This window comes from Petaurus breviceps, unplaced genomic scaffold, assembly GCF_028583685.1.
Source record: "Petaurus breviceps papuanus isolate PSGF00001 unplaced genomic scaffold, PetGlider_PUasm1.0 90330, whole genome shotgun sequence".
In the NCBI taxonomy this organism is placed as follows: Eukaryota; Metazoa; Chordata; class Mammalia; order Diprotodontia; family Petauridae; genus Petaurus; species Petaurus breviceps.
Genome location: NW_027187219.1, coordinates 1,072,313 through 1,100,126, shown reverse-complemented (window position 1 = coordinate 1,100,126; position 27,814 = coordinate 1,072,313). Strand labels below are relative to the sequence as shown.

Genomic DNA, 27,814 nt, shown 5'->3' with positions numbered 1-27,814 from the left:
CACACACACACACACACACACACACACACACACACACACACACACACGCGCGCACGCTAGTTCCTAAACGGCAAACTCAACCTGGTACTTCCTCTATCCAAACCCTGTTCCAAAAGAGGAAGTGAAATTAGAGACAAGAAGTGATTAGATTTGAGAAATGAGACCAAAGGAGAGACTTAGTTTCACTTTGAACCACATGGTTGATTGGACTTCTATTTTAACTCTTTCAAATCTGGCCCCAGGGAACAGTGAAAAGAGCCCCCCGACTCTAAAGAAAAGGCTCCTGGGTTCAGATCTCAGTTCTGTTATATATTATCCTTATGACTTGGGCAGGTCACTCAACCTTATCTGCGCTTTCTTCTGACAGAAGAGGTGAGGAGCAGAGGGGAGGGGAAGGGAGGGAGGTGGAAAGAAAATACAATTACAGAGTACAAATGATGGGAAGTAGTAAAGTGCTACCAATGGCTATCTCAGGTGTAACCAAGGGTATTAGTTTCTGTTGCCTTAGTTTAAAATAAACTAAATAAAATAGACTAGTTTAAAATAAAATGAACTCCAACATTTCACACTATACTTCCATTTTTGCCTACAGGGTTCTCCTCCTTGTCAATGAATAGCATACATCCCTACTGGAGCAATCAGCTTCCAAAATGAAAACATTGGCAGTTCTATCCTCAAATCACAAATAAGTCAAAAGAGGTGGTTGGACTGGATGATTCCGAGGTCTCTACCATTCTAGGAGATTCTGCCTGGCTCTGATAGGCTCTAGGAAGCATTTAATAAATGCTCATTGATTGCTGCTCTCTTGTCCCTTTCAGAGCCAAGGTTTTGTGATCTGTGTTCTCAAGGTTCCTTTCAGTTCTAACTTCTTATGTTCTACGTTCCAAGATTCCGCCCCGCCGCCCATTTCAAACATTCTCTGTCCTACATTCTAAGGTCTCTTTCCATCATAACATTTTAAATTCTTTATTCTAAGGTCCATTCCAACTCAAACATTCTATGTTCTGCAGTCTAAGATATCATCCAACTCTCTCCAATTCAATTCAATCCAGTTGCATAAATATTCATTCAGAATCTAACACGTCCCAGGCACTGCCTATGTGTGGCAGAGGTTTCAGCCTGGGCTCCATGAAACATGATTGTATATGTATGTATATGTATCCATGCACATAGATAGATAACAATATTTTAATATAATTCATTTTCTCTGTAATGCTGCATACTTTATTATATGCCTTTAAAACCATGATCCTGAGAAGCTTCACTGAACTGAATAAAGGGTCCATGACACAAAGAAGGTTAAGAACCCCTGGTTTATGGTCTAACATTCTTCCTCATGCTCTGACATTTACCATCTGTCTATCTATCTCTGGAAGTTCTTGCTCCCAAGGTTCCTTCCGACTTTAACATTCTGTGTTTTCCCTCATTTTTTCCCTTTTTAATTTATACTGATAGATCTTGTCTCTACATCACTTTAATTTCCAAATCCCTCCCTCCCTCCTGGTCTATTTGAAGAGCTATCCCTTAAGATAGAAAAGTCAGAGGGGAAAAAGGCAGTTCAGTTAAACTAACAAACCCCTCAAATGAATCTGCCGCCATAGGCTTCTCTCTTCACCCGTAGTAGCCGCCTCTGCATCTTTTCTTCAGAGCAGAGTTTGGGCATTATAATGACAGAGCATCTAACATTCCATGTTGTGAGGTCGCCTCCAACTTACACATTTTGTAATTCTCTCAACCCAGCAGCCAAAAATAGCACCTTGTTGCCTAACCAACCAGCATTTCAAATGAAACCTCAGAAATGATTGGATAAAATCATCATCACAGACGGGGAGCTGGGTGGGAGCTCAGAGGCCATCTAGATAAACCATTCTGAAGCCCAATGACTCATCCAAGGTCCAACAGGGAGTAAAAGTCACAAGCAGAATCTGAACCCAACTCCCTTGGCCTCAGGTCAGTTCTCTTTCTTCTTTACAATGCTGCCTCCTGAGTCACAGGGGTGAGAAGAGGTACTGTTACAACAGCAGAGGTTTCATCACAAGCTTAGATAGCAACCAAAATGCAGAACTCAAAAATAACCGCTCCTTCCTCCTGGGGCCACGTGAGTCCGCAGCCCAGACTGAAACAAAAAGGGGAAGGGGCATTGGAAGGGATGGATATCTGACAGGGCCCCCCCAAAAGGGGGTGAAAGTAACCACTTGACTTCCCTGCCTTTTTTCAATTAACAAAGTGAAATCTTTACTCCCCTTGAAGAAATGGAACCAACAAGGCCTGTAAGAAAAACAGACACACTACCCTCCAGTCAATATGGAGCAAAGACTGGGTTGGAACTCTTGGATGTTAATGGAAAAATGAAAGCTCCAACAGAGAAGAAAAAGGGAAAAACCCCAAGAGAAAATAAAAACAGTTAGCCAGGAAGGAGCAAGACAAAATCTAAGTGTGAGACGCCGGTCAAGCACACCCACCTCATGCTAATTAGTCATCACTGGGAGACCCTTCTTTCTCAAGCATGAAATGCAAATTTTAAATGAAGAAAAACTCCATTTCTTCTTGCTTTCTATTCCTTATTATCACATGACTTTGAAAAAAGAAACTGTTCAGCAGCGGAGCCATATTCGATTCCCTTCTAGAATGGTTGAGAGCTTTAGAAATGTTAGGGTCTTGATGAAGACTGTACTGTAATACCAAGCAAAGGCAACTTCCCAGGTTCAAAATACCAGCATAGGGGCTCTCCATTTTATTCAGTGACAAACCAAGAACAGAGAAGATCAAAACATGACATCATTCAAAATACAGCATTTACTAAGTGTGATTAAATAATCTCCAAGTACTACCCCACCCCAGGACCTTCCAATCATTCAATCAATTACAAAGTCCCTGTTCTAAATACTTCTCCACCCCTAGGCTATACCTTCATTTGGTCCACCACAAAACCCCTCTTCTCAAATGGAGATTAGTTTCCAAACATAGGTAAAGTACCTACATTTGTCAATCACAGAGCACAATAAGGTCAAAAGTTCCCCACCCCTGGATCACAATTGAATCTACCCCAGAGTTACATCAAGTTTAAACACAGCACTTAATACCCAAATGGAGGTCTTTTCTTCATCTTGACACCAGGCAAGGTCTCAGCAATCTTAGTTCCTGGGGAGACAAGGCTTAGCAAGGCCATAAGATACATTGCCAATCCCTTCATGAATTTATCCTCTGTCTGTAGAACAGTCCTAGAACCCCTGAACACATTAGCAAAGCCCTCTCCCAGGATTTCTGTAAACATACAACAAGAAAATCCTTCTTCAGGGCTTCTGAACCAACAGAAAGGCTCCCAGACCCCTGCAACAACAGCACTGTCCTTCACCAGTGGACAGTATTCATTCTGTCTGCAGGACAGTCTCCAGACCCCTGCAACAACAGCACTGTCCCTCACCAGTGGACAGTATTCACTCTCTGTCTGCAGGACAGTCTCAGGGCTTCTTAACCAAATGCCAGGTTCCAGGACTTCTTCAACAAAAGGACAGTCTTTCACCAGCGGACAAATCTGGCAAAACAACATCAAAACAGACAGACAAAGTACCAGCAAAACAGCCATGTCTCCTCAGTCCTTGGCAGCTCAGGGGGCAGGTCTCAAAAGTCCAGGGCAATTCAAAGCGGCCACCAGCAATTCTCTTAGTCTCTCTCCCTCCACGAGGTGCTGCTTCCAAAAAGATCTTCCGCCTCTCTCTTGTGTCTCTCCAAATCTACGTCACCAGCTCCTCCCAGTTCAGGACTTTCTTTTCACATCAACAAGTCCATCCCACAGGTGGGATTAACAAGCTCTGGGTTTCAACACAATCAATTTGAAAACCAAGCCCAATACAGGGGAATCTTTAATTGCCATTACTATCACAAAGACCTCTGGCTCTGTTGCTTACTGCCCGTGTGAGCACAGGCGAGCCATGCCCCTCTTTCTAACCCTCAGCTCTGCCTCTGTCAAAATTAGGAGGTCGGACTAGCTGGTCTCAAATCTCCCAACAGTAGTACTTCCAGGGTCTGCTGTAAGACACTGTAAGCTTCTTGAAGGTAAGGACTGTTTTCCCTTTTTCATTTGTAGTTCTAGCACATAGTACAGAGCCTCAGTCATATTAGGCACTTAGTAAACTCTAGTTAGATTGCATTCCCGTTTCAAATTTATGATGTGGTGAGGAAAATGGTGATAATAAGAAGGAATGGACTGTGGAAAAAGCATGTGTTCTGGAATCAAGGGACCTCGGTTCAAATCCTGTCTCTGATGTGTACTCCCTGTGTCACCTTGGGCAAGTCTTTTCCCTTTCCTGGGACTCAATAAAATGAGGACACTGGATTAGAAGATCTCTGAGGTTCCTCTCTCCTCTAGAGCTACAATCTTATGAATGAGCATTTATTAAGTGCCACTAAATGCCAGACACAGCAATAGATTCTGAGCTTATGACATGAACCAGTCCCTGGCCTCGGGGAACTTACATTCTATGGGAGAGGGAGTGGGGTGAGAAATGAAAGGATGCTGCTGCTGGCATTCCACCGAATGTCACCATCTGCAAGGGCTCATTTCTGCTGGGAGAGTGAGGTTTAAACCAGCTTATTATAGCAGATTACAAATGGTTCAGCATCAACGGCTTCCCCAGGCTTTGGGAGCCAATCTTCTAGCTCAATACCCAAATCACTGGCTAATTAGTCTAGTCTGAAAACAGCTGGCAAATCTATTCAGGTACAAGCAGCTTGAATGGCCCCAAATTAGTCTGATGGCTTCAATCCACCAACAGAACTCACTTAATGTTTGGGCTTTCCCCAATAGTCCCACTGGGCCCCAGGAGTCTCATTGTGCTCCCTGAATGGCAGAGCAAATTCTGCTCCCCTCAACTATTAGAGAGTGTGATGAGAGCAGACAACCCCCTGAGATCCTCACCCTCTACTTGCACTTCCTTCCAGAAGGTGCCTCTATGTCAACATGATTCCATATCAATGAAATTGAGTGTCCCCTTCTCTCTGTCCCCCAAACCACCACCCTAACTCAGGTCTTCATTCTCTTTCAGTGAGACTATTCCATTCACCTTCTAATTGGCTTCTCTGTCTCAAAATCTCCTCCCTTTCCAGTCCATCCTACATACGTATGCTGAAGTGATTTTTCCAAAAGCACAGGTTTGACCACATCGCTCCCCTTCTCAATAAATTTCAATGGCCCCTACTATCTCTGGATTCCAATGTGAAATCCTGTTTGGCATTTAAAGTCATTCACACTCTGGCTCCAATGTCCCTACATCCTCTCCTCCATGGGCTCTCTAATCTAGCAACACTGGTCTTGATACTGACCCTAACACAGGACGCCCCACTTCCGGCTTCTTCTTCTTTGGGTAGGCATTCCCATGCCTAGGACGTGCTGCCTGCTCATTGTCGCCTCCTGAGTCCCTGGTTTCCCTTAGGACTAAAACTCAGTGCCACCAGCTCCAAGTCAAGTGTTTTCTAATCCTGCCAGAAGCTACTGCCTCCCTCAACCCCAAATCTCCCTTGAATTTATCTTGAATATCAGAAGGTAAGCTCTTTACGTTACTTATAGACCAAGCTTCTTTGTTTCAGTGTGTTGATTGGTTTTACTAGATCCTTTCTTTTCTTCTTCTGTTTTTAAAAAAGAATTCCTTGCTATAAGAGAAAGCTCTCAGGGAGGGGGGGAACAGGAGCAAGTCTAGGTAACATGTAGCCAAAGATATCAATAAAAATCTAATTTTAAAAAAGAATGTAAGTTCCTTGAGGGCAGGGACTGTTTCATTTCTATCTTTGTATCTCCACATCTAGCACAGTGCCTTGCACATAGTAGGCATTTAATAAATGATTGATTGATTGAATGGACAAGGATTAGGTAGAGTCACTTCTGGGAACTGGGGAGGAGCCAGGCATATTAGTGCTAGTCTCAAGTTTGGATCTTACTCGTTGAATGATATCTAGAAAGTCATTTATCTTGGTCCATAGGTTTTTATCAAAATGTCAGAGGATGTGGGGAAATGAACATTTCAGTCACAGCATCAATTTCAAAACATCTGGATGGTTGGCTCAGTTTTTCAAGGTTAGCCCAGATGTTTGGGTGACTTGAGGTCACAGCCTTGATGACCCAGCCCATGGAAATAGAAGATTAAGTGAGTTCCACCCAAGTTTGCAGGCAGCTTTCTGGGATTCAACTGGACATTGCTTCAAATTGAAATAACTCCTCTGATTTACTCTATATTCCCTCATATTCATTTACTCAAAATACCTGGGTATTTCCAAAGAAGGAAGGCAGCTATGAGTTAATCCTAATTTTTAAAAAAGCATAGCTGTGATGACAGAAAAGTCACAGTTCCACAGCTGGAAAAGTCCTTAGAGATCAACTTTTTATTACAGATGGGGAAACTGAGGTTCCAAAGGGGGAGATGACTTGCCCAAAGTCACACAATGTTAGGCGTCTCTGGTTCTAGTTCCAGAATGCAGAATCTGGATGTGAATGTCTGGAGTTCTAGTCATGCCTACATACAGCAGTATGTAGGCTCATTTTTTTTTATTAATTTGGGAGGGAGTCATGATAAAGCTTGATAAAGCTGTGATCTAAGCTAGAGAGCTGAAAACTTCTAATGAATAGTTTGGATGGCCAGTCTCTTTCAGTATGAAGAGATGGTAACCTTGGAAGGAAGTTAAGAACATAGACTACCAGGCCTGGATCTGGATCCCTAGACCAAACAGTGACAGCCTTGGAAGTGAACCTAGAACATAGGACCTCAGGATAGCCAGACCAATTTGCTTATCTATGAGAAAATGGAGGCCTATGAAGCTGAAGTGATATGTTCAAGGTCATACTGTGACTTCTGCCAACATTTTCTGATTCCCCTTCTCCTTCCTCCCACCATCTAGTGCTTTTTCCAGATCACCACACTGACCCCTAGAAATGCTCTCTCAATGGGATAATGATCTTTTGGGGGACTTGGGGGGAGGAGAGGAGAGATATTTTTATCCCCAGCACGTCTTTCTTCTACACCCATTGCCAACTTTTATTTCTCATCATCTCTCATTTCTCTATTTTGCAACAATATCAGCATGGAAAGAGGAACTGTTCACTTTACTGCCTCAGCCGGGGCTAGTCTGCTGGTTCATTTCCCAAGTTCTTTTGCCACTGACTAGAGTGCAGTGTGTGTCTTGGATTGCTGCAAACATGAACTGTTTAGAGGGCATCTTTCTCTTCTGGACTGTCCTTGTGTTGGGGAAAGGAAAAGATGTCCTTCTGGAGAATCCCCCTGAAGTTGGATTTCAAGAATGCAGGAAAGCCTTGAATCTCCCAGTTCTGGAGGTATTACCTGGTGGGGGCTGGGATAATCTGAGGAATGTGGACATGGGAAGGGTGCTGCTCTTGCAATACAACAATTGCCGGACCACGGAAGATGGGCAGTACATCATCCCAGATGAAATCTTGACAATCCCCCAGAAGCAGAGCAACTTGGAGATGAATTCTGAAATCATTGAGAGCTGGATGAACTATCAGAGTACCACCTCCTCCTCCATCAACACAGAGGTCTCCCTCTTCTCTGTGGCCAATGGCAAGTTCTCCATTGAGTTCCAGAAGATGAAGACCCATCAGGTGAAGGAGCAAGCTGTGACCACCAGGGTCCAGGTGAGAAACCTGGTCTATACAGCCAAAGTCAATCCTATTTCACTGCTAAGCCAGGAATTCAAGAAAGAGCTGATGGCTATTTCTGACCGCCTGGAGAATAACCAGACTCGAATGGCTAACTTCATGGCAGAACTCCTGGTGCTCACCTATGGAACTCATGTCATCACCAGTGTGGATGCTGGGGCCATCTTAGTACAGGAGGATCAGATTATGGCTTCCTTCTTAGATGACAGCCAGACTACCCGCAGCAGCATTACTGCATCTGCTGGGGTGGCATTCCACAATATCGTCAATTTCAAAATAGAAGATAATCATACCTCCCAGGACGTCTTCCAGAAGAATTATCTTTCCAACCGAACAAACTCCAGGGTTGCAAGCATTGGTGGGGTCTCTTTTTACCCAGGCATCACCCTTGAAGGCTGGCAAAAGGCCATTACCAACCACTTGGTAGCAATAGACCGTTCTGGTTTGCCCCTGTATTTCTTCATCAACTCTGATACTTTGCCTGATTTGCCAGCTCCCTTGGTGAAGAAACTATCCAAAACTGTGGAAGCTGCAGTGAGGCGTTATTACACCTTCAATACCTACCCTGGCTGCACCAGCAGAGATTCCCCCAACTTCAATTTCCAAGCCAACATGGACGATGGGTCATGTGAGGGGAAAATGACCAACTTCACCTTTGGGGGAGTTTATCAGGAGTGTACCCAGATCTCAGGGATGGAGGCTGTGCTTCTGTGCCCAGAACTAGAGCAGAAGAATCCGCTCACTGGAGGCTTCTCCTGTCCACAAAACTATTCCCCAGTCCTGCTACATTCCCATTTTAGAGAAGAAGGATACAACTTCCTGGAATGCCACCGCAAGTGTAGCCTGTGGGTTTTCTGTAAGAAAGAGTGTGAGGATGTGTTCCGAGTGGCAAAGGCAGAATTCAGAGCTTTCTGGTGTGTGGCAAGTGGCCAGGTCCCTGAGAATTCAGGCTTCCTTTTTGGTGGTCTCTTTAGTGGCAGGACCATCAATCCTGTAACCAATGCTCAGTCATGCCCATCTGGCTATTTGCCACTGAGGCTCTTGGATGGTCTCCATGTTTGCACCAGCCAAGACTATGAGCTGGGCTACAGGTTCTCTGTGCCCTTTGGTGGTTTCTTCAGCTGTGATATGGGGAATCCTTTGGTGAACTTATCCCATTCCAAGAATCAAGGTGGACCTTATCTGAAAAAGTGCCCAGCAGGTTTCAGCCAACACCTGGCTTTGATTAGTGATGGCTGCCAAGTATCCTATTGTGTCAAAGCGGGGCTCTTTACTGGGGGCTCTCTGCCTCCTGCAAGGCTGCCTCCCTTCTCCCGGCCACCTCTCATGAGTCAGGCTGCCACCAATACTGTGATGGTTATCAGCAGTGAGGGTGAGAAGTCCTGGATCAAGGATTCCAGCACGCATCTATGGAAGTTGGCAGATCCTTCTGAAGTCCGAAGGACCATAACTCGCATCCGTGAGTCTGGCAGTGGTTTATCCGGTGGGGCAACAGCTGGAATCACAGCTGCTGTGACTGTTGTCTTGGCAGCCCTGATCACTCTGGCCATCTATGGCAGCCGTAGGTATAAGAACAGGGAGTATGAAGAAGTGGGAGAGGAGAATAAAAGTTTGATAGAGGCTACTGCTGAATATGGGGCATCAAGAGAAGTGGGGGGCACAAGTGAGCTAAGCCAGGAGCAGTGTCCTTCACCAGTTTGAATTTCTGATTGGGAATAATTTGAACTGATCCCTGGCCAGAGCTCTAAATTTCTTCTCTACTCTGACTTCTCTCCCATTTTAGTTTCCTTGCTGCTCTTGCTGTCTCAGGAATTAAGAAAGGCAATAGCATATATACCTGGGGACCTTCTCTTCTCTTCTTGGGGGTTAGGAAAAGGGTGGAATGACTTGTTTCCACTTAATCTCTCTGGGCCTCAGTTTCCTCTAGCTTGAGATGGAGAGGCAAGGATTGGACTACAGTATCATCTAGGTTCTAATTTCTAAGGTCCCCCCCCCAAATGCTATGAGTGACATCTTGGGTTTTGTCTTCTTTTAGATCAAATAAAGAATAAAGATGGAAAAAGGCTCTTCTAGCTCTGTTCTCTGACAGTCTGTGCTCTTTGTTTCGAATCTAGATGATCTCATTAACATTCCACATCCTTGTTAGTCTCAGAACATAGAGAGTCAGACCCAGAAGACACTTTAGAATATAGAATAGGAGGATATGCAATGTCAGAACATAGGGATGAAGGGGACCAATGGCATTTTGGGGTCCTCTGCATTGACGTTCTATGTTAAATTATCTTAGGATGTATTCAGGGGAGGAAGGAGGGAGGGAGGGAGAGAAAAATAAATGCTTATTAACTGGAAAACAAAATAAAAATGTAATTCAACAAACACTGCAAGCAAGTAGGGAAAGGGAGGAGGAAGAAAAGAAAAGAGAATGTTACTGAAAATTAGAGATTGAAAGTCACCACCTGCAGACAGCAAAGCAAACAGGGAAATGGGACGTTGGGAAGGCTTTTGAGATTTTGCTGTGAATCTGAGAAACTGATGGAGAGGAAGGGCTGAGAATACTTCTACTTGTCTCCAGTCATTCTCAATAGGATCATGGCTTACGTGAAGCATCAGTCTCTCAACTTTGTTTATAAGTGAAAGAATAAGCTTACATTTCAGGCTTCTGAAAACCAATTTCATGCTGGGGGAGGGAGAGAGAGAAGATGAGAGAGTTCATAGGAAGGGGGCAGGTAGGGAGAAGCACAGGGTATCTCCATGCTTGCGGTAGGTAAGGAGGAATCTGTGTAAGGATACATAGTGAACGGTGGGTTAGAAGAGCCAGAAATTGAATGTCTGGGTCTCTGTCTTTGGGGCCTCACCTTACTGGGACAGCACAGGTCCTACTGACAAGGCCCTCGGCTATCATGGGGTGTCCTTTCTACATTCCTTAGCCCACTTCCAACTCTGCTTCCTTAAAAAAAATCCATCATTCAGCATTACCTAGTTCAGACCAATGGTGGTCCTTCCAAGGGGGCCATAAAGTTCTCAGAGGCATTTTGTGGTGCAACTGCCTAATGTTTCTGTTCCAAAAATATCCTGAGGGCAGTGGGAGAGGAGAGAGGATAGACTGATTGGGAAGGTGCTGTCCTAGGGGAAATAGGAATTCTGATCCATCACTTGCAACAACCATTCAGTTTCTACTCTCATGCTCCTGCTGAATGGGACACTTCAATAGTATATTTACTTCTTAGGACTTACACACGACTGCCCCCAAATGTATTTTACCTCAGGTTCCTTTGAACAGGAAATCTGCCTTTCTTTGAACATAGTTGGACTGGGAGAGGAGATACCCAGCTGGGAGGGTGGGGCAGATGGAAGGACAGGTTCCACCCTCTCTACCCAAGCAGACTATATGGAGAAAGCCTGGAGGAACATCCCTCTCCACCCTCCATGCCTCTGCACTGGCTGACTCTCATGCCTGGAATATTCTTCTCCTTTTCTTTGTCTCTTAGTCTCCCGGCCTTTCTTCACATCTCAGCCTAAATCACATCCTTTGCATAACACATTTCTGCCTCTCCCTCTCCCCCCCCCCCCCACTGCCTTCCCTTCTCAGTTTATTTCCCATGTATCTAGTATGTGCTAGTTACGGCGTGCTGTCTGCCATGGAAGAATGAGAGTGTTTTAGTCTCTTGTTTTATCTGCCATATTTAGCCTGGTGCCAGACACAGAATAAGCACTTAATAAATGATTTTTGATTGATTGGTCACCATTTCTCCATTATTCTTAAGCAAAAAGTGAATTAAAAAATCATGATTCACTTTATTTTTTAATGGAATGATAAGACATATTTATCATTATCTTTAAAAACCCTGACCCTGTAATTTAGAGGAGCAAACTCTCAAAGACGAATTTCCTTCACCAATGTAGCTCAGAACCTTCTCCACAATTTATAGACTTATGAAAAGAAATGCCATCATCTCTTGAGTATTTCTGTTTGCCGTATTCTCAGAGAGCATTTCACCTCAGCCTCCATTTGCCCATAGCCCATTTCCACAGTGGGTCGCTTGATTTCAGTCCAGTACACTTCCTAGAGGAAAGCTGTCTGTAAGTCTTGAAGTCTTTCTAATATGAAGATATGTTTGTATGTTTTATCAGCGTTGAGTTCATAGGATGGAAAGCTGATTTCCGGAAAGCAGGGAGATTAGTTCAAGTCCCACCCGTGCCAAATACTGGCCAGCGACCGCAGGCAAATCACTTAGTCTCTTAGTACCTCAGACAACTTTCTAAGATTCACTTTCAGAGGACATACTGACTTGGATTTGCAAGGGGGAATTTCCTCATCTGGGAGTTCCCTGACCCAATGAATTTACAGATCTAGTCCTTACTCTTGTTATCTGGGGAATGGGGTCCAATTAGTACTTTGCCCTCCCCCCTCAATTCAGAAGAACTTTCTGCTTCTTCCCTCTTCCTTGCCCTCAATCATATGATTTTCTCCGACACATTTTAATTATCTGTTGTTTGAGATTATTTATGCTTATGTTGCTTTCTAGACTGTGTAACTGAGAGTTGACCTAATCTCTGAGTTCACAGGAAATATTTTTTTTTCCCGTTCCTAAGGAGCTCAAAGCACTCCTGACTGAGGCAGAAAGTATAATAGTAGTATAGTGCAACAGTCTTGAAAACCCGGGTTCCAGACCTCACTCTGCCAAATCAATAGCTGTGTGACTTTTGGCAAATAATATTACCTTTCTAAGCCTCCAAGTCCTTCTCTTTAAAATGGGAATAAAAACACTCACACTACCAATTTTGTGGGGTTATTGTAAGGAAGGAAAATTTCAAGCCAGTATGAGCTGTATAAATGAAAGTTGTTTACCATTATCGTCTTTTGCATCACCACCATTCTCATCTCCTCCAAATCAGGTTCTAGACAGATGTTATGACCTGTATGAGGCCATGCAAGTACCAGTAGAACTGGGTCTCAACTCTCCCATTTCCCTGACTAGAGCAAGCAGGGTGGGATTTTACCAATGGATCCTTTCCCTCCTCATCTCTCTGCTGGTTGAAATTCTCTTTCTTAAGAGTGTAGTTCAGATATCACACCCTGTTCTATGAAGCCTTTCCAGGTACCCCTTCCCCATTGAAAGCGTTCTCTCCTAACTCATTTTCCTGGCGTACTTTGCATGATCACTTCCTATCTTGTATTATGTTTTCTGTATACATCTCATAACTTTCCAGCAAACTAGAAATTCCTTGAAGGCAACATCCTTTGAACATAGGTCCACTCAGTAGATTGTGAATGTCTGTCAAAATTGAATCCTTCCCATGTCATCCCTAAGAGGCCAGTTACACTGGGGTGATCTTAGACTCCTCAAAACGTAAGACTGAGAGTAACCTAGAGGTGAATTTAAAAAAATACTGCAACCAAAGCCTGATTTTAATATGTCCGGGTGACAAAAAGTTTTTTTTTTTTAATAAATATCCATGGGTGGAGGAAGGAGGTGGGGAGATTATTTTGGCTAATAGAATTATATAGGTCAAGGCAATAAGTTTAAGACAGGCTATCACATATTGTTTCTGAATGATGTGAATCCAGGCCCTGGAGGACTGATCACACACACGCAGCCATTGTGTGTACTTTGAACCTGGAGGCAGCCACCATGCTCCCCCGTATCTCGACTAGGGCCCTGGTAACAGCTTCCAGGGGGTGCCCTGAGTTCTGATCACAGGCCTATAGTTGGGTAGAGAGTGACCCCCATATGTGGGATGAGGGAGAGAGGCTTCAGTACAGTCAGGAGGAAGACAAAAGGTGGGACCCTCCAGGAGATTCCTGGATCTCTAACCTGTGCCACTGAGGTACTTGCCATCCCTCCCGCCAGTGACACGTGGGGTTCATAAAGCACTTAGCCCAGTGCCCGGGATGTTAGTACACTGAATATGCTAATAGGGAATCTGACTGAAAACTGCGTGCAATGAAATTGGAGAGAATTGAAAAGTTCCTTTTACCTAAATGGCACCGTCGATTTGTAACCAATTGGGAATCAAGAAGACCTAAGTTCAAATTCTGACTCAGAAATTTATTAGCTCTACGGCCTTGGGCGAGTCACTTCGTCTCTTGGCCTCAGTTTCCTCATCTGCAAAATGGGAATGATAGTAGCACCTATCTCACAGAACTGTTGTGAGGACCAGATGAGGTCACATGTGTATCTGAGGCTGGATTTGAGCTCAGAAAGATGAGTTTTCATGACTCCAAGACCAGTGCCCATCTACTGCACCACCTACCGTGCTTCCCCGATAATAAGACACTGTCATTATTTTTTTGGACAGAAAAACACCAGAGGGCTTATTTTCAGGGGAGAGCTTATTTTAATGAACATTGACAGCAATTTTAATAAACAGGTAAATGTGAACAAAAAAATGTACCTTTATTCAATAATGAATTCAATAAAGAACAGGATGACGCACTCACTGCTGCAGCTCTGATTAGATGCAGCTCGGAGCGCAGCGTGCGTTTCACGGGGGGGGGGGGGACGGTGCATACAGAGGGTACCGCAATGTAGCGTGTAGCGCAGGGGATCACCTTCACTACAGTAGCAATCTCAATAGGGCTTATTTTCGGGGGAGGGCTTATTTTAGAGGAATCTTACACAGTAAGGGGAGGGCTTATTTTTGGGATAGGTCTTATAATCGGGGAAACATGGTAGCTGGCTCAAAGAGCTTTATACACCTACAGGCCCTGTATAAACACGAGAAAAGGGGGGGCCGAATTTTTCCATACAATTTTGCATTTATTTCAGACCACTCCTGTGCTAGCTTTTTTGTTTTTGTTTTTTTGCTTTTTGAAGGGCAATTGGGGTTAAGTGACTTGTCCAAGGTCACACGGCTAGTTTTTAAGTGTCTGAGGTAGGATTTGAACTCAGATCCTCCTGACTTCAGGGTCGGTGCTCTATTCACTGCACCACCTAGCCACCCCTAGAGTTCTTAATGAATAATTCTTGAATGAAAAAAGTCTGGAGGGAGGGGGATGGTAATCAAGGAACCCCTGAGTAGAAAGCAAACTGGGGGGGGGGGGAAGAAAAGCCCCAAGAACCAATTTATTTCTTTGTTTTCTGCTGCCAGTTCATTAATTGTGGTAGGGACAGTAAGTCAGCTAGCTTAGTCCCCTGAGAAAGGGATTCCCCCTAACCACCCTAGCACTTCCTAGAAGGAAGGCCCAACACCACACAGAGACCCACAGAGACGCACAGACCAGCACCAAGAAGACTGCTGGGACACTGAGAATTCTTGTTTTATTGTTCTGCTCACAACCCCCATGGGCGCTAGGTGTCGCTGTCCTCTCGCAGAGCAATACAGCACAGACCGCCAAAAAAAAGACAAACAAAAAACCAAGCACTTTTTTTTTAAACAAACAAATCAAGAATACACCAGGACATTCGCCCACTCCCTCCCACCTCCCCCCAAAGCCCCAAATCAATTCCAACGACAACAGACAGGTGGAAGGCAGGGATCTTTCTCCGTCCCAATGGCCTGTCCACCTGGCTTCCCCTCATACCCTCATGCTCACCGCGTCAGTGGGACCTCAGGATGCCACAGGTTCCTGACCAAGTATAAAAACACAGACAACTCCAAATTATACAAAGAAGAAAAGAAAAGCCACGTACACACACGCACACGCACCCACACGCACGCTCCTCCTACATGCACACGGGATGGGGTTTGCAGGGACTGAACCCCATTCACCATGCCTAGAGGAGGTCTCGGATTGAAGGCAGGGCCCAGGTCATTGCTGGTGCTGGGATGGTGAGGGTCAGGACGAGAGCTCTCTCCCGGGCAGGCAATGGATATGCAGCAGGGCCTCCAGGGAAGGATAGCTCTGCCTAGGACCAAGCCCATGGGCAGGCAAGGCATTTGCCAAAGGCCTCATGGGACCAGATCTTGGAGCTTACTCGTCAGCTTTTGCAGAGTACAGTCGGGAAGCTTCTGGGTAACATGACCAGGTTAAAGGATGGAACCTTTAAAGACTTCCCTGTGCCAGCGAAGGGTATGCCCACTGACAACACATTTGGATTATAGGCCACAGGGTACACTTTTAAGAGCCAGTACCTTTCTTGCTTGGCAAAGGAAAAGGAGCTGAGAAATGTCCCCACCCTCAGCTGGCACAGTGAAGAAGGGAAAACTGAGCAGTGTAGGTGCTAGGGCCAGGGCTCTGGGTCTGCACTCTGCCACTTACTATCTATATGACCTTAGCGAAATAATCTCACCCTTCTGGACATTAGTCTCCTTTATAAAATGAGACAGTTGGACTCAGGGATCTCCAAAGTCTCTTCCAGTTCAGAATCTATGCTCCTACGAACCTTTAGGGCTCAATGAACACTCTGAATGTTGTAAACCGAAGGAGTCAGACCGGGGTAGATGAAGGACCCCCATTATGGAACATAAACACAGCTTAGACATTTCACAGAAAAGGAGGCTGGCTTGAACCCTAACTGCCCAGGACAACCCAAGTGGTAAGCTGGCCAACCTTGATGAATTCCCTGGGCTCTTATCATCTTGTGGCTCCTGCTTCCCCCATCCAAATCTTCCTTGTCCCTGGCCTGATCCTCAGTCAAACCACTCACTTTAGTATTTCACACCCATTTCTCACTGGTCAACAACCCCTACTTCCCCCCTTTAACATCAACTCCCTTCAATTCCTTCACCCATTCCAACTTTGCTGGTTCCCTAACCTCTTCACTATTATCAAGCCCAGAGAATTAACAAGGGTAACAAATAAGTGTGCCTGGCACTGGGTGTGTGGCAGCAACACAACCCTGTGAAAGCCAACTTCTGAGGAATATCCTGTGCCACATCATGTGTTCCAATTTGTGGTTGGAAAAATATGGTTGGCCTACCCTAACCAAGTACCACTAAAACACGGGACCAGAATCTCCAAAGGAAAGGCACTCTTAGCTCTTCCTTTTCTAATACTCTGGAGGGAATAGGGAATTGTGTTAGATGACCCAGATGAAGGGCTATTGTTTTCAAGGCTCTAACCTTGAGGAGAGAAAATTGGGAAGGTGGGAGAAATTTCAAGGTGTACAGTGAGTGTGGTTGCTTGATCCCCAGCTCACTAGTAAGAGAAAATGACAAGCCTTTCATGGGAGGAACAGAAAAAACTAAATGGTGGGTCATTCCCTGAAAGGACCAGAAATTCCTACCAATGTTCCCTCTAGAAGAGGTCACCAGTTGTTTCCTAGCTACCTTCCACTGCTGAAAGCAAGTTGAAATGGGTTCTAAATCTCTGCATCAGCTTTTTCTTTTTCAGTTGGGTGGAAATTGGGTCATGGAGCCCCTGGCCACCATCATTTCAAAATGGGTTTTCCACAAGCCATCTATGGGGCTGGCCTCCACTCCTTACTGAAGTACCATCAAAAAACATTCCAAACATCATGAAATATATGTACATATATACGTCAGGCCCCCCAAACATGAGGCATATAAATTTAAATCCATATCCAGGGGAAGTCACCCCCATACACACAGTTCAAAGAACACACCATCTTCAAAAGGGAAATAGAGTTTCCCCTTCTCTCCTCTCTGAACCCTAATTTCTCCCCCACTGGGAGCAGATAGCAAAAGAGAAGTTTGGGCCAAAGGAACACCCCTCCCCCAGAGACACTGCTCAGACATAGGCTAGACCAGATGTGGGTGGGGTTCTATCCCACTTCAGAATAAGTTGAGAACCCAGCTGGGTTCTAACCTAGGCTGAAATAGATCAGGAACAGAGGGGTCTCTCCTTCTCTATGGCCAGGCAAAAACTTTAACAGAGGCAGCCCGGTGTGTAGAAAGAACACTGCATTTGAAGTCAGAAGATGGGTTCAATTCTAAAGTTCTAATCACTATCTGTGGGACATTAAGAAAATCCTTTTACTTCTCTGGGCCTCAGTTTCCCCATCTGTAAAAGAGGGGAACAGATTAGAATGGATGGCCTCCATGGTCTCATCTACCTCTAAATCTCTTCTCTGTAGAAGACAGACAGGAGGCCTAGAGTGGGACATCAAGGAGCTGTCCATGGTGCTGATCATATCTGGTGATAAAGAGATGCTGCTCTAGGCCTTCTCATTCTTCTCCCCTAACCTCCCTCTTCCCACTTGGTCTTTTCACAGGCTGGAACAAACACATTCCAGTTTCACTGTGGGCTGCTTAAGAGCTGAGGGGAAATGACGGGCATATGAGTTGGTTCTGTTCAGATTCCAGTTCAAATGGGCTAGGTACCCAGGGAAAAACTGGGACTGGGGCTGATACCAGCTCAAAAAAGGGGTAGAAGGAGAGAAGTGGATGGGCGATGCATGGAGATAAGGAATGTGCCCTATGGCATATACACAGATGGGACAGAGTCTGTTATGGACTCAACTCACAGTGAACAAATGAACTTAAGGGAACCAGGTCTCTATTTGGCTGGGCTGACATGAGTCAGAAGGGAAAAAGGTGAGCAAGGCCTTTTTTCCCTGAGCACAGCTCAGATGCTGGCTAGCTCGGACCTGGAAGAGGGCAAGAGGATGGAGGGTCTTGGGTGGAAACCTGAACAACTCTGGGCAGAGCAGACTCAGGCTCAATTCCAGCTGATGAAGCAGAGGCTGAAGTGACCAGCTCAGAGAAGAAACCCCAGGGGCCACCAGCCATAGAGAACCAGTGGCCTCATTTAAGAAGTTGGGGGGAGCAGGTCATGGTAATGATGCTCCCAGAGGCTTCTGCAAAAGCCTCCCTCCTCATCAAGAGCCATCAGTCTGACCCCACATTGGCCAAGGCATTCAATGTCACAGCGATTTAACCGGTTCCACCCCCTCCCTCCCACCCACCCTGCACAGTGAGGGCCCTGCTCCCTTCCCCTAAGAGAAGAGGGAGCTGAAACTCTGCTCTTGAAGCAGAGTGTAAACACCAAGGAGAGGTTCCAAGAGGATGGAGCCTCCAACTTCACAAGGCCCAGGGTGTGGAGTGATGGCCACACCTCATTTAGCCAGGGTGCTGGCCAAGCTCCCCACTAGGGGAATTCCTTGCTCCCCAGGACTACAGTCTCATGGAGAACATGGTAAGTAGGATTCTGTCCCATGTTCCCTCTTGTATCTGATGAGGTTTATGAATGACATAGCCTATAAATTGGGCTGTCACTTGCAAAGGCGGAAAGCAAAGCAAAGGGAGAGGGACCCTCCCTCTACTTCCCATCCCATGGTGTTCAGCCCTCCCCCTATCATGCTTCCTTCAGGTATCAGTCCTTCTCCAGGGCAGCGCTGTCCTCCGCGATGCCCTGGGCAGCCAGCTCAGCCAGCACGTTGTCCAGGTAATTGGCATCTGGGTAGCCATGGCCTGTGAGATTGGAGCCAAACTCCGTCTTGTGGTGGACTTCATTCCAGATGACCGTGTCAGACTCTCCTGTGGTGCTGGAGGTGCCCACAGCAAAGATTAGTCGCCGATCCCAGGCTACCAGCAATAACTTCAGCACCTGGGCAGGATGAGAGAGGGAAGAAAAGGCCTGGGTGCAAAGTCAGAGCGACATTCAGACACAGACTCAGCATCTAGTCCTTGCTGTGAGGCATCCTGAGCCCACCACTCAGCTTTGAGCCACGGCCTTCTTGACCATGAAACCTTCCACTGCTCCCCCTTGTCTCGTCTTCTCAACCCCAGTGTAGCTTCTCTTCTCCCCGACTCCAGCATTTCAGAACATCCCCTTTGTAGACTCACAATCAGAATGAACAGAATCTTAGGAAAAGGAATAAGCATTCATCAAATGCCTACTATGTAGCAGGCACTACTACACCACCTAGCTGTGTCTGAACAGAAACCACAGAAAACCAGAGCAAGATTGGACTTTAGAGAGCTAGGAAGGGAGAATCAAGAACAGAGTGTTACAGCTGGAAGGGATCTGGGAATGTAGCCTCTGTGGTTTCAAAGCCAGAAAGCACTTCATAACATAGAATGCCTGAGCTGGAAAGAGCATGAGAGAACATTCAATGTAGCCCTTCCATTTTACAGATGAGAAAATTGAGACTCAGGGAGGAAAATGAATGACCTGTGCAAAGCAAAGCAAATCGATCCTGGAGACCTGGCCTGAAACCCCAATTCTACTCTGAAATTCTAAATTTTAAACAGCATTTTCAGGCCATAAAGGCCTAGACCTAATCTAGGAAATAATGCTCTCTGTTCCAACTAGGCCATCCTGCCATCTACCCTGATACTAACATGGACCCTCCCCTCCTTGAGCCCCTCCCCCCACTTTGCATCAGGAAAGGGTAATGTCATTAACCGTCCTCTGGTTCCGCGTGGTATCCCTATAATTTCTTAGAACACAACTCCCTTCCCTGGCTACCATTTTCCTCCACATGGTATAGTTCAAATTCCTTGAGGATATGAAGTAATTCTTTGTATCTTGAGCCTGTCACATGTTTTTTTTAGAGGGCAATTGGGGTTAAGTGACTTGCCCAAGGTCACATGGCTGTTTTTTTTTTTTTTTATTAAGTGTCTGAGGCTGGATTTGAACTCAGGTCTTCCTGACTCCAGGGCCAGTACTCTATTCACTACACCACCTAGCCTCCCTGAGCCTGTCACATATTAAATGTCTCATAAATGCTTTTTTCATTCACTGATTTATTTCCCCGATTCTAGAGGCACTTCTGGCTGCACAAAGGAGTTGGCCAACAAGGCCTTATCTCAAATCTGTTTTCAGAATGGTCCTAGGGCCAGGATGATGGGACAGGCAGTAGTGGGATCTGGCAGGCTGAGCCTCCCATTATCCTGGCCCTCATGCTACTGTCCAGCCTGAAGAGTCAGAAAGGCCCAGACTGGAATCCTGACTGCCACCTTCACTTCTGAAGCCTCAGTTTCCTCCATCGAAATATGGAAGCACCTTCCTTTGTCTAGAAAATAGGAATAATGAAACACACACTACCTACCTTGCAGGGCGGTTGTGAAAATTAAATGAGATAATGGATGTGAAAACTCTTTGTAAAATGTTCTATAAATGCAGGTTGTTGTTGTAACTATTATCAAAGATCAGACATGATTGTAGCTCTTAATGGGCTTATAATTTAAGAGCATCCTGAGTGGGGTAGACGTGCTCACATGGAGAGAGAAACCTCCTCATAATTAACTTAGCCACCACCCAACCAGACCCACTGCTTTTCACTTAGTTAATAACAGCTCCCATGTATAATGTGCTATGATTTCCAAATCATTCCCACATTAATTATCGTATTTGATCCTCACAACAACCCAGTGAGATAAAGAGGGCAGGTGTTATTGTCCTCATTTGACATGAGAAACTGAGATGAGGGTGAATGGACTTGGACTGGGCTGTGGGAAGGGACCCAATGAAACTCCTGGTCTTGAGACTCCTGGCCAGACTGCCCTTCTCCTAAACATCAATCTCCTTCTCTCTTTAGAATGAGGGTTCTTCATCTTTTTTAATACTTTGGACCCTTCTGACAGTCTGTTCTCAGAATCATGTTTTTAAAATACAGAAGATTTCAAAGGAAACCAATGATATTGAAATACAGATAGTAAAAATTAAAAAAAATTTTTTAAGAGTTCATGGAATCACAGATCTCAGGTTAAGAATATCTGTTTAAGACTAACTACATCACAGTCAGTTAAGACTAAGCACATGTCAGCCAGAGGGAAGGGAAGCAAAAGCCCCCATAGAGGCATGACCTGGGAAGCCCCATAGGTGAGGAGGGTCCAATTCCTCTCAAGATCCAGACTGAGGAGGGAGGAACACATTCTCTCTGGCCTAAGAACTACTCTGGCCACTGCTTCCAGGTCAGTGTCACCCCTTGACGAGAGAATAGGCCAGGGATGACCCCAGTCTTCTTCTTTCTTCATCTGGTAAGAAGCAAAAGCTCCAACTTCCAAGTTAGAAATAAATGCCATGACCCTAGGAAAAAATCCTCACCTTCCTCCCTTTCTCACTGTCTGGGAGGTAACAATGTCGAGGGAAGCCCCGGGCGGTAAAACTCTTCCCAGGATTTGGGTGTTCTGGTCCCTGAGGGAATAAGAGAAAAACAAAAAGTGTTTTTCAAAGCATTTGACTCCGAAATAACACCCAAGCTCTGCCGTTTTCAATTCACCTAAACCACTATTCAACTCTATCAGTACAAGAAGGAGGGCCAGGTGGGTACACATGCCACCAGCACCAGCTCCTGCCAGATCTGACATTCTATGTTCTAAGTTCTAGGTTCCATCTGGCTCTGACATTCTAAGTTCTAAGCCACCTGCCAAATTTGACATTCTATGTTCTAAGATTCCACACAACTCTGAAATTCCATATTCTAACCTCCCTGCCAGGTCTAACATTCTATGTTCTAAGGTTCCATCCAGCTCTGACATTCCAAGTCTATAAAAAGAGACTGCAGCTCAAGTTCTCTGGCCCTGCCAATTACAATGTGCCCATTTTTTTAAGGACCATTCATACATCTGTTGAGGTTTGTGGAACAAGAAGAAAAGCCTCTTGAGGCTGGCAAATGCTCAGTGGACTGGTACCTGTCAAATGCCAGGTCTGACACTTACCAGTTGTGTAAAATTGGGTAGGTAAGTAGACGTCCCTTCTCCAAGCCTGGGCTTCCTTATCTGTAAAATGGACTAATTGCTTTTGAACTCCCTACCTTCTAGGGCTGTTGGAAGGAACATCCTTTTTATGGATGAAAAGGAAGCACTACAGAAATGGGTTTCTATGGTTGTCATTACTATTTTCAGAGAAAGACTCCCCATTAGCCCCTGACAGCAATACAGAGGCTTCCTAAATGCAAGGGCCCACTTGGGGTGGGGGGCCTGGGTCCATCTATGCCCACCTGAATCCCTGGGGGGATATTGTAGATTATCCGGATGGTTTTGCAGTCTGGGTGCCCAGGCAGAGAGTGGGGGATGAGGTGATACTCCATCTTCCCAGGGGGCTGGGTCCCTGTCTTGACGCCATAAATGGTTTTGCAGGTTGGACACTGCAAACTTCCATCCTATAAAGGAAGCAAGAGATAGAAACAGCTGAAAGGAGGAGACAGACTTGGATAAAATCTCCAAAGACAGAGGGAGGAGGTGAAGGAAAATGTGAAAGCAGATCAAGCCCAGGGCCGACCTCTGCCCCTGTACCCGCTCCCCTCTTTCCTGAAGAAGTGGCATAACCCAGCCCAAGAGGATGAAGTGGAAAGTGGTCAGGAGACAGTGGGGTTCTTGTGGGCACCAGCCATGGGACCCAGGATAGGCCATTTCTCCTTTGGGAGATTCAACATCCTCAACTGCAACATACCAGCATAGGACTCCATTACCTGTCAGGTCCCTCTGAGCTCTGCTATGTGATTTATATTATATTCAGCATGAACATTTTGTGTTCAGAAGCTATGTCCAGCTGGAACATTCCATGTTCTGTGTTCTAAGGTCCCTTCCAAAACAAACTGCCTATCGAGTCCATGACAGTCTTTTTGTATATGGGTTAGCCTAGGGCCGCTGAGGTAGGAGGTCCCTGCCTACTCTTGAATAACATGAATAACTAGGATCTGAAGTTTTGTTCAACTTTGACATTCTATACTCTATGTTCTAAGATCCCTCACAGCTCTGATATTCTGTATCCTAAGGGTCCTCCCCGCTCTAAAGTTCTAAGTTCTAAGGTTCCTTCCCAAGTTATGACATTCTACACTCTAAAGCTCTTCCTAGACCTGACATTCTGTGTTCTAAGGTTCCACCTAACTCTGACATTCTCTGAGTCTATAAAAAACAAAGCTCAAGTTCCCTGGCCCTGCCAATCACGATGTGCCCATGAAGATACTCACTCTGCACCTGCTTCCTCCCCTGAAACAAGACCTTTCATCAGAAAGCTTTTCACAGGGTGTAAAGTGCTAGGGTGAGGTGGACTCTAACTACGCCTTTTTTAGTCTTGATTATGAGCCTAGGACTGTGCTAGGTGTTGTGTGTCATAAAGTGACATCCTGTGAAGACAATTCGAGGAGATTTATAGTCTCTTTAAAGGAACAAGACAGACACAGTCAGGCATAACAGGGTCCAAAAGTCCAAAGACGATGCCGCTAACACCCAAGTTGGCCAGCTCAACAATTCTGCCAACCCCAAGCAGGACTTGGCCACAGAATCAGCTTAAGGTAGACCTCTACTTTGAAGCCTCTAGAAATTCCTTGGGCCCATACTGATTTTTCTTTTTTCAGACATCAGAGCATCCCAGAATCTTTAGGTTATAAGGGACCTCAGCTGCCATCTTGTCTAGCCTACATCCAAAGGGAAATTCCTGTCTACGAAATACCCAGAGAAGAGTCACCCACTTTGACTGAAGCCCTCCAGTGAGGGGAAATTTCCTTCCTCTTCGGCACTCCCATTCCACTTTGGGATCTCTCTAATTGTTGGGAGGTTCTTCCTGACCGTGAATCCAAGTTTGCCTCTTCCCACTTTCATTCATGGCTCCCACTTCTGCCCCTGGGTCCATGTAGAGAGGGTCCAATACCTCCTCTCCACGAAGGCCCTTCACATACTTGAACACAGCTATCACCTCAGCTCGGAGACTTCTTTCTCTCCATTCAGCTGATCTGCATATGACATGGCGCTGAAGCCCTCCATCATCCTGGCCGACCACCTCTGGACATCCCCAAGCTTCAATGCCCTTTGCAAAAGTGTCACCGCCAGGGTGGCACCCAAGTTGCCAATATCCCTCATCTTCTTCCTAGTGGTCCCGGATGGACCAGATAAGCTTGGGGCCCAGCCAGACAAGCTGACCCCAACACATACCTTGTTTCCATTATTGTACATGGCCACCAGGCAATGCAGGTGATAGATGTGGCCACACTTGGACAGCTTCCCCACCAGGTCTGGCTTGACTGTTGGCTGGGGGCCCTTATAACCCGATGGTGCTGCAAGGCGTTCCATGCAGATGGTGCAATCCTGGGGGGGGGGCACATGAAGGAAAATGCTCATCACAGAGGGGGAAATGGAAACCCACAACAGGGAAGAGACTTACCCGAGGTCACACTGCTCCTCAGTATCAGGGCTTGGACTCTAACTCAAGTTTCATAAGATTTAGGGTTGGAAGGGACTTGAAAGGTCATCCAAACCAAGACCAACCCCCCCAGATGGGGAATTTTAAAGCCTAAGGAAGTGAGGGAACTGGCACTGCCTCTGAAGGAAGGACAGACAGAAAGTAGAAGGGCTGAGACTGGATCCAGATTGTGGAAGGGACTTACATGACAAACTAGGGCAGAGGATCTTAACCTGGGGACCGTGACCGTGCATGATTATGCATGTGTGTACGTATGCATGGATGAATGTATGTATGTTCATGTGTGCCTGCATATGCACATATATGTGAGTGTATACATGTGTATATATTTGTAAAACTATATTTTGATGTAATTTTATGTATTTCATTTTATGCATCTAAAAACATTTTTCTCAGAAAGGGTTCACAGACTTCACTTAGCCCATCAAAGGGGTACATGATACAACAAAGGTGAAGAACATTTGGCATTCTAATGGGTTCTCTAATATACACTAGAGGCCAGAGAGGGCTACTGAAGGTCTTTGACAGGAGGGGTAACATGGGCAGACCCAGGCCTGAAGGAGGTTATTTTGGTGGATGCAGAACCACATCAACCATTGAGGAGGCGCCCACTGAGCCATTTAACAGTGCAGGGGACAGTGATAAGCGTCTGAAGCCTTAGCTGGCCTTCCCGGTCTGAGCCCCGCAGTGACTCACCTCATCTGGGGGGTGACGCACTTTCTGCAGGTACTTTTTCAGAACTTCTTCTGGAGTCTTCCCTGAAGGGATAAGGACATGAGAGGGGGTCATGGGAGGGACAATGATATCAATGGCAAACATGTCCAACGTTTATTATCTATCTTCTGAGTACAGAGTATCAGGGGAGGAATAAAGTTCAGATAAAACTGGGGCCCATGCCTCATGGGCCTCACAGTCTAGTGAGGGGGTAAAATCTATACACACGCATACACACACACACACACATCACCCATAGATGTGAGTCTTGCCTTAGAACATGGACCCCACAGTCCCCACGGAGGGGTGAAGACACAGCCCTCTTCTGGTCATGCCCGGTAACAAGAAGAGGGAGACTCTCTCCCAGTTGTCTTATGCTTTCTAGGTTTCAAAGTGCTTCCCTTTATATTTCCTCCATTTGACACACACGATATTCCCATAAGGTATGTAAGACAAGTGGCGGCTGATATAATCTGAGGTCCAAAGAAGGGATGTCATGGAATCAGCAAATATTAGATAAAAGAGTAACCTGAGAACATGGACTGTCAGAGCTGGGAAGGCCCTTAGAACATGGAATCTCAAAGTTGGGAGGGCCCTTAGAACATGGAATCTCAGAGCTGGGAGGGCCCTTGGAACATGGAATGTCAAAGCTGGGAAGGCCCTTAGAACATGGAATGTCAGAGTTGGGAGGGACTTTAGAACATGGAGAGTCAGAGCTGGGAGGGCCTTCAGAACACAGACTGTAAGAGTAGGGGGTCCTTAGAACATGGAATGTCAGAGCTGGAAGGGCCATTAGAACATGGAATGTTAGAGCTGGGAGGGACCTTAGAACATGGAGAGTCACAGCTGGGAGGGCCTTCAGAACATAGACTGTCAGAGTAGGGGGCCCAGAGAACATGGAATATCAGAGCTGGAGGGGCCCTTAGAATGAAGAGTGTCAGAATGGGAGAATCCTTAGAACATAGAATATGAGAATTGGGAGGGAACTCAGAATACAGAAAGGTCAGAATTGGTAGGGGTCTCCCAACAAAAAATGTCAGATCTGGGAGGGCCCCTGAAGTCCAGCAGGTCAGAGACAGGAGAGACTTTATAAGAGAAAATGAAAGATTTGAAGAGACCTTTAGAACATAAGATATCAGCACTGGGGAAAGGACGAGGTTATCTGGTCTAATCTTACAGTTTTCAGATAAGGAACCTAACACCCAGAAAGAGGAATCGACTTGCCCAAGGACACACAGTTAGTTAGTGGCAGAGATGGGCCTTAAAGCCAGCTCTTCTGACCTCCCATTCCCCAGTGAAGCTGGGAGGGAGATACCTTTCTTGGCTTGCTTTTTTGTGGTCTTGCGGCTTGTGTTGGACACCCCTGGGATAGATTTGATTTCGCTCTTGCTGACAGGAGGAGGGTGCAGGACCAGCTTAGGTGGCCGGGTGAGGCACACAGGCAGTCCTGCAGCACTCATGAGGATTCCTGTGATTCCTAAAAGGGGAGCAGGAAGAGGAGAACAGATGAAGAATTCATGAGGATGCCCCATTCCCTTCCCTCCCAGCCTCCCAAGATTCAATGACTCACCCCTGACCCCAACCTCTACTCCCCTCTTTCTGGATTCCCTCAAGCATCACTCTCCCCATCCCCCTTCCTTGAATTCCCCTTTTGTTCCCAAAGGACATTCAAATTCTCTCTCTTTGACAAAAGAAATCTTCCCCTTTATTTTCTTTGCTCCAAGTCCCACCTGCCACACTCATACAGGGCCAGAATAAGCCTAGCTTTCCTGGGCAGAGGTTGACAATTGTGTCTCTCCCATGTCATTGTTCAATGGAGGCTTTAAGCCTTCCAACACATGGGCCTTGAATGATCACAAAACAAATTACCACAGACCATGGAGAGGCCCCGTTTTCTGGCATTAAGAAAATGTGCATCTATAAAGTCATAGTAAAGGGTATTATATACCCCAAGAAGGTCAGAGTCAGAAAGGTCCCATGGATGCCACAATAATTGGAGCAGCGCCTTTTGTGGGAGCAAATAACCGGAAACACAGTGTGCACTCATCGAGTGGTACATTCATGGAATGAACTGTTATTGGGACCCATGAAATGCTGAAGAGGTGGAATGCAGAGACACATGGGAATATAAGTGTGATTGTACGGGGAGGAAAGGAAAAAGAATTAGTAGAAGAATTACACAATGACAAACAGGAAGAAACAAAAACCAAAGGAAAATGATGCGGTGTTAGTATAGCTGCCAATCCAGGCCCTAGAGGAGAAAGGAGGAGATGCCCCACCCTCCTTTCACTGGAAGTGGAGGACCTATGGCTGTGTGAAGTTGCATACCCTATCAGCCATGGCTGCTGTATTGGTGTGGTTTGTTTAACTCTTTTTCTTTGTTAAAAGAGAAAGGTGTGTGTGTGTGTGTGTGTGTGTGTGTGTGTGTGTGTGTGTGTGTG

General features: G+C 45.7%; 2 protein-coding genes across 2 annotated transcripts in view; one reads left to right on the top strand and one right to left on the bottom strand.

The window, feature by feature from the left end:
• The first annotated feature begins 7,056 nt into the window (after window positions 1-7,056).
• On the top strand, window positions 7,057-9,738 carry MPEG1 (macrophage expressed 1). The gene has a single exon (XM_069108058.1). It carries the CDS (start codon window positions 7,187-7,189, stop codon window positions 9,365-9,367), a length of 2,181 nt encoding a protein of 726 aa, XP_068964159.1. The 5' UTR covers window positions 7,057-7,186; the 3' UTR covers window positions 9,368-9,738.
• A 5,173-nt stretch (window positions 9,739-14,911) lies between these two features.
• Window positions 14,912-27,814, bottom strand: part of DTX4 (deltex E3 ubiquitin ligase 4) — a 35,801-nt gene continuing 22,898 nt past the window's right edge. The window contains exons 4-9 of the mRNA XM_069108059.1: window positions 26,689-26,850; window positions 25,356-25,417; window positions 24,392-24,544; window positions 22,459-22,620; window positions 21,564-21,653; window positions 14,912-19,118 (exon numbers count right to left, since the gene is read on the bottom strand). Coding sequence (XP_068964160.1) covers window positions 18,885-19,118; window positions 21,564-21,653; window positions 22,459-22,620; window positions 24,392-24,544; window positions 25,356-25,417; window positions 26,689-26,850 — 863 coding nt within the window. The 3' untranslated portion in view covers window positions 14,912-18,884. The remainder of the gene's footprint in view (window positions 19,119-21,563; window positions 21,654-22,458; window positions 22,621-24,391; window positions 24,545-25,355; window positions 25,418-26,688; window positions 26,851-27,814) is intronic.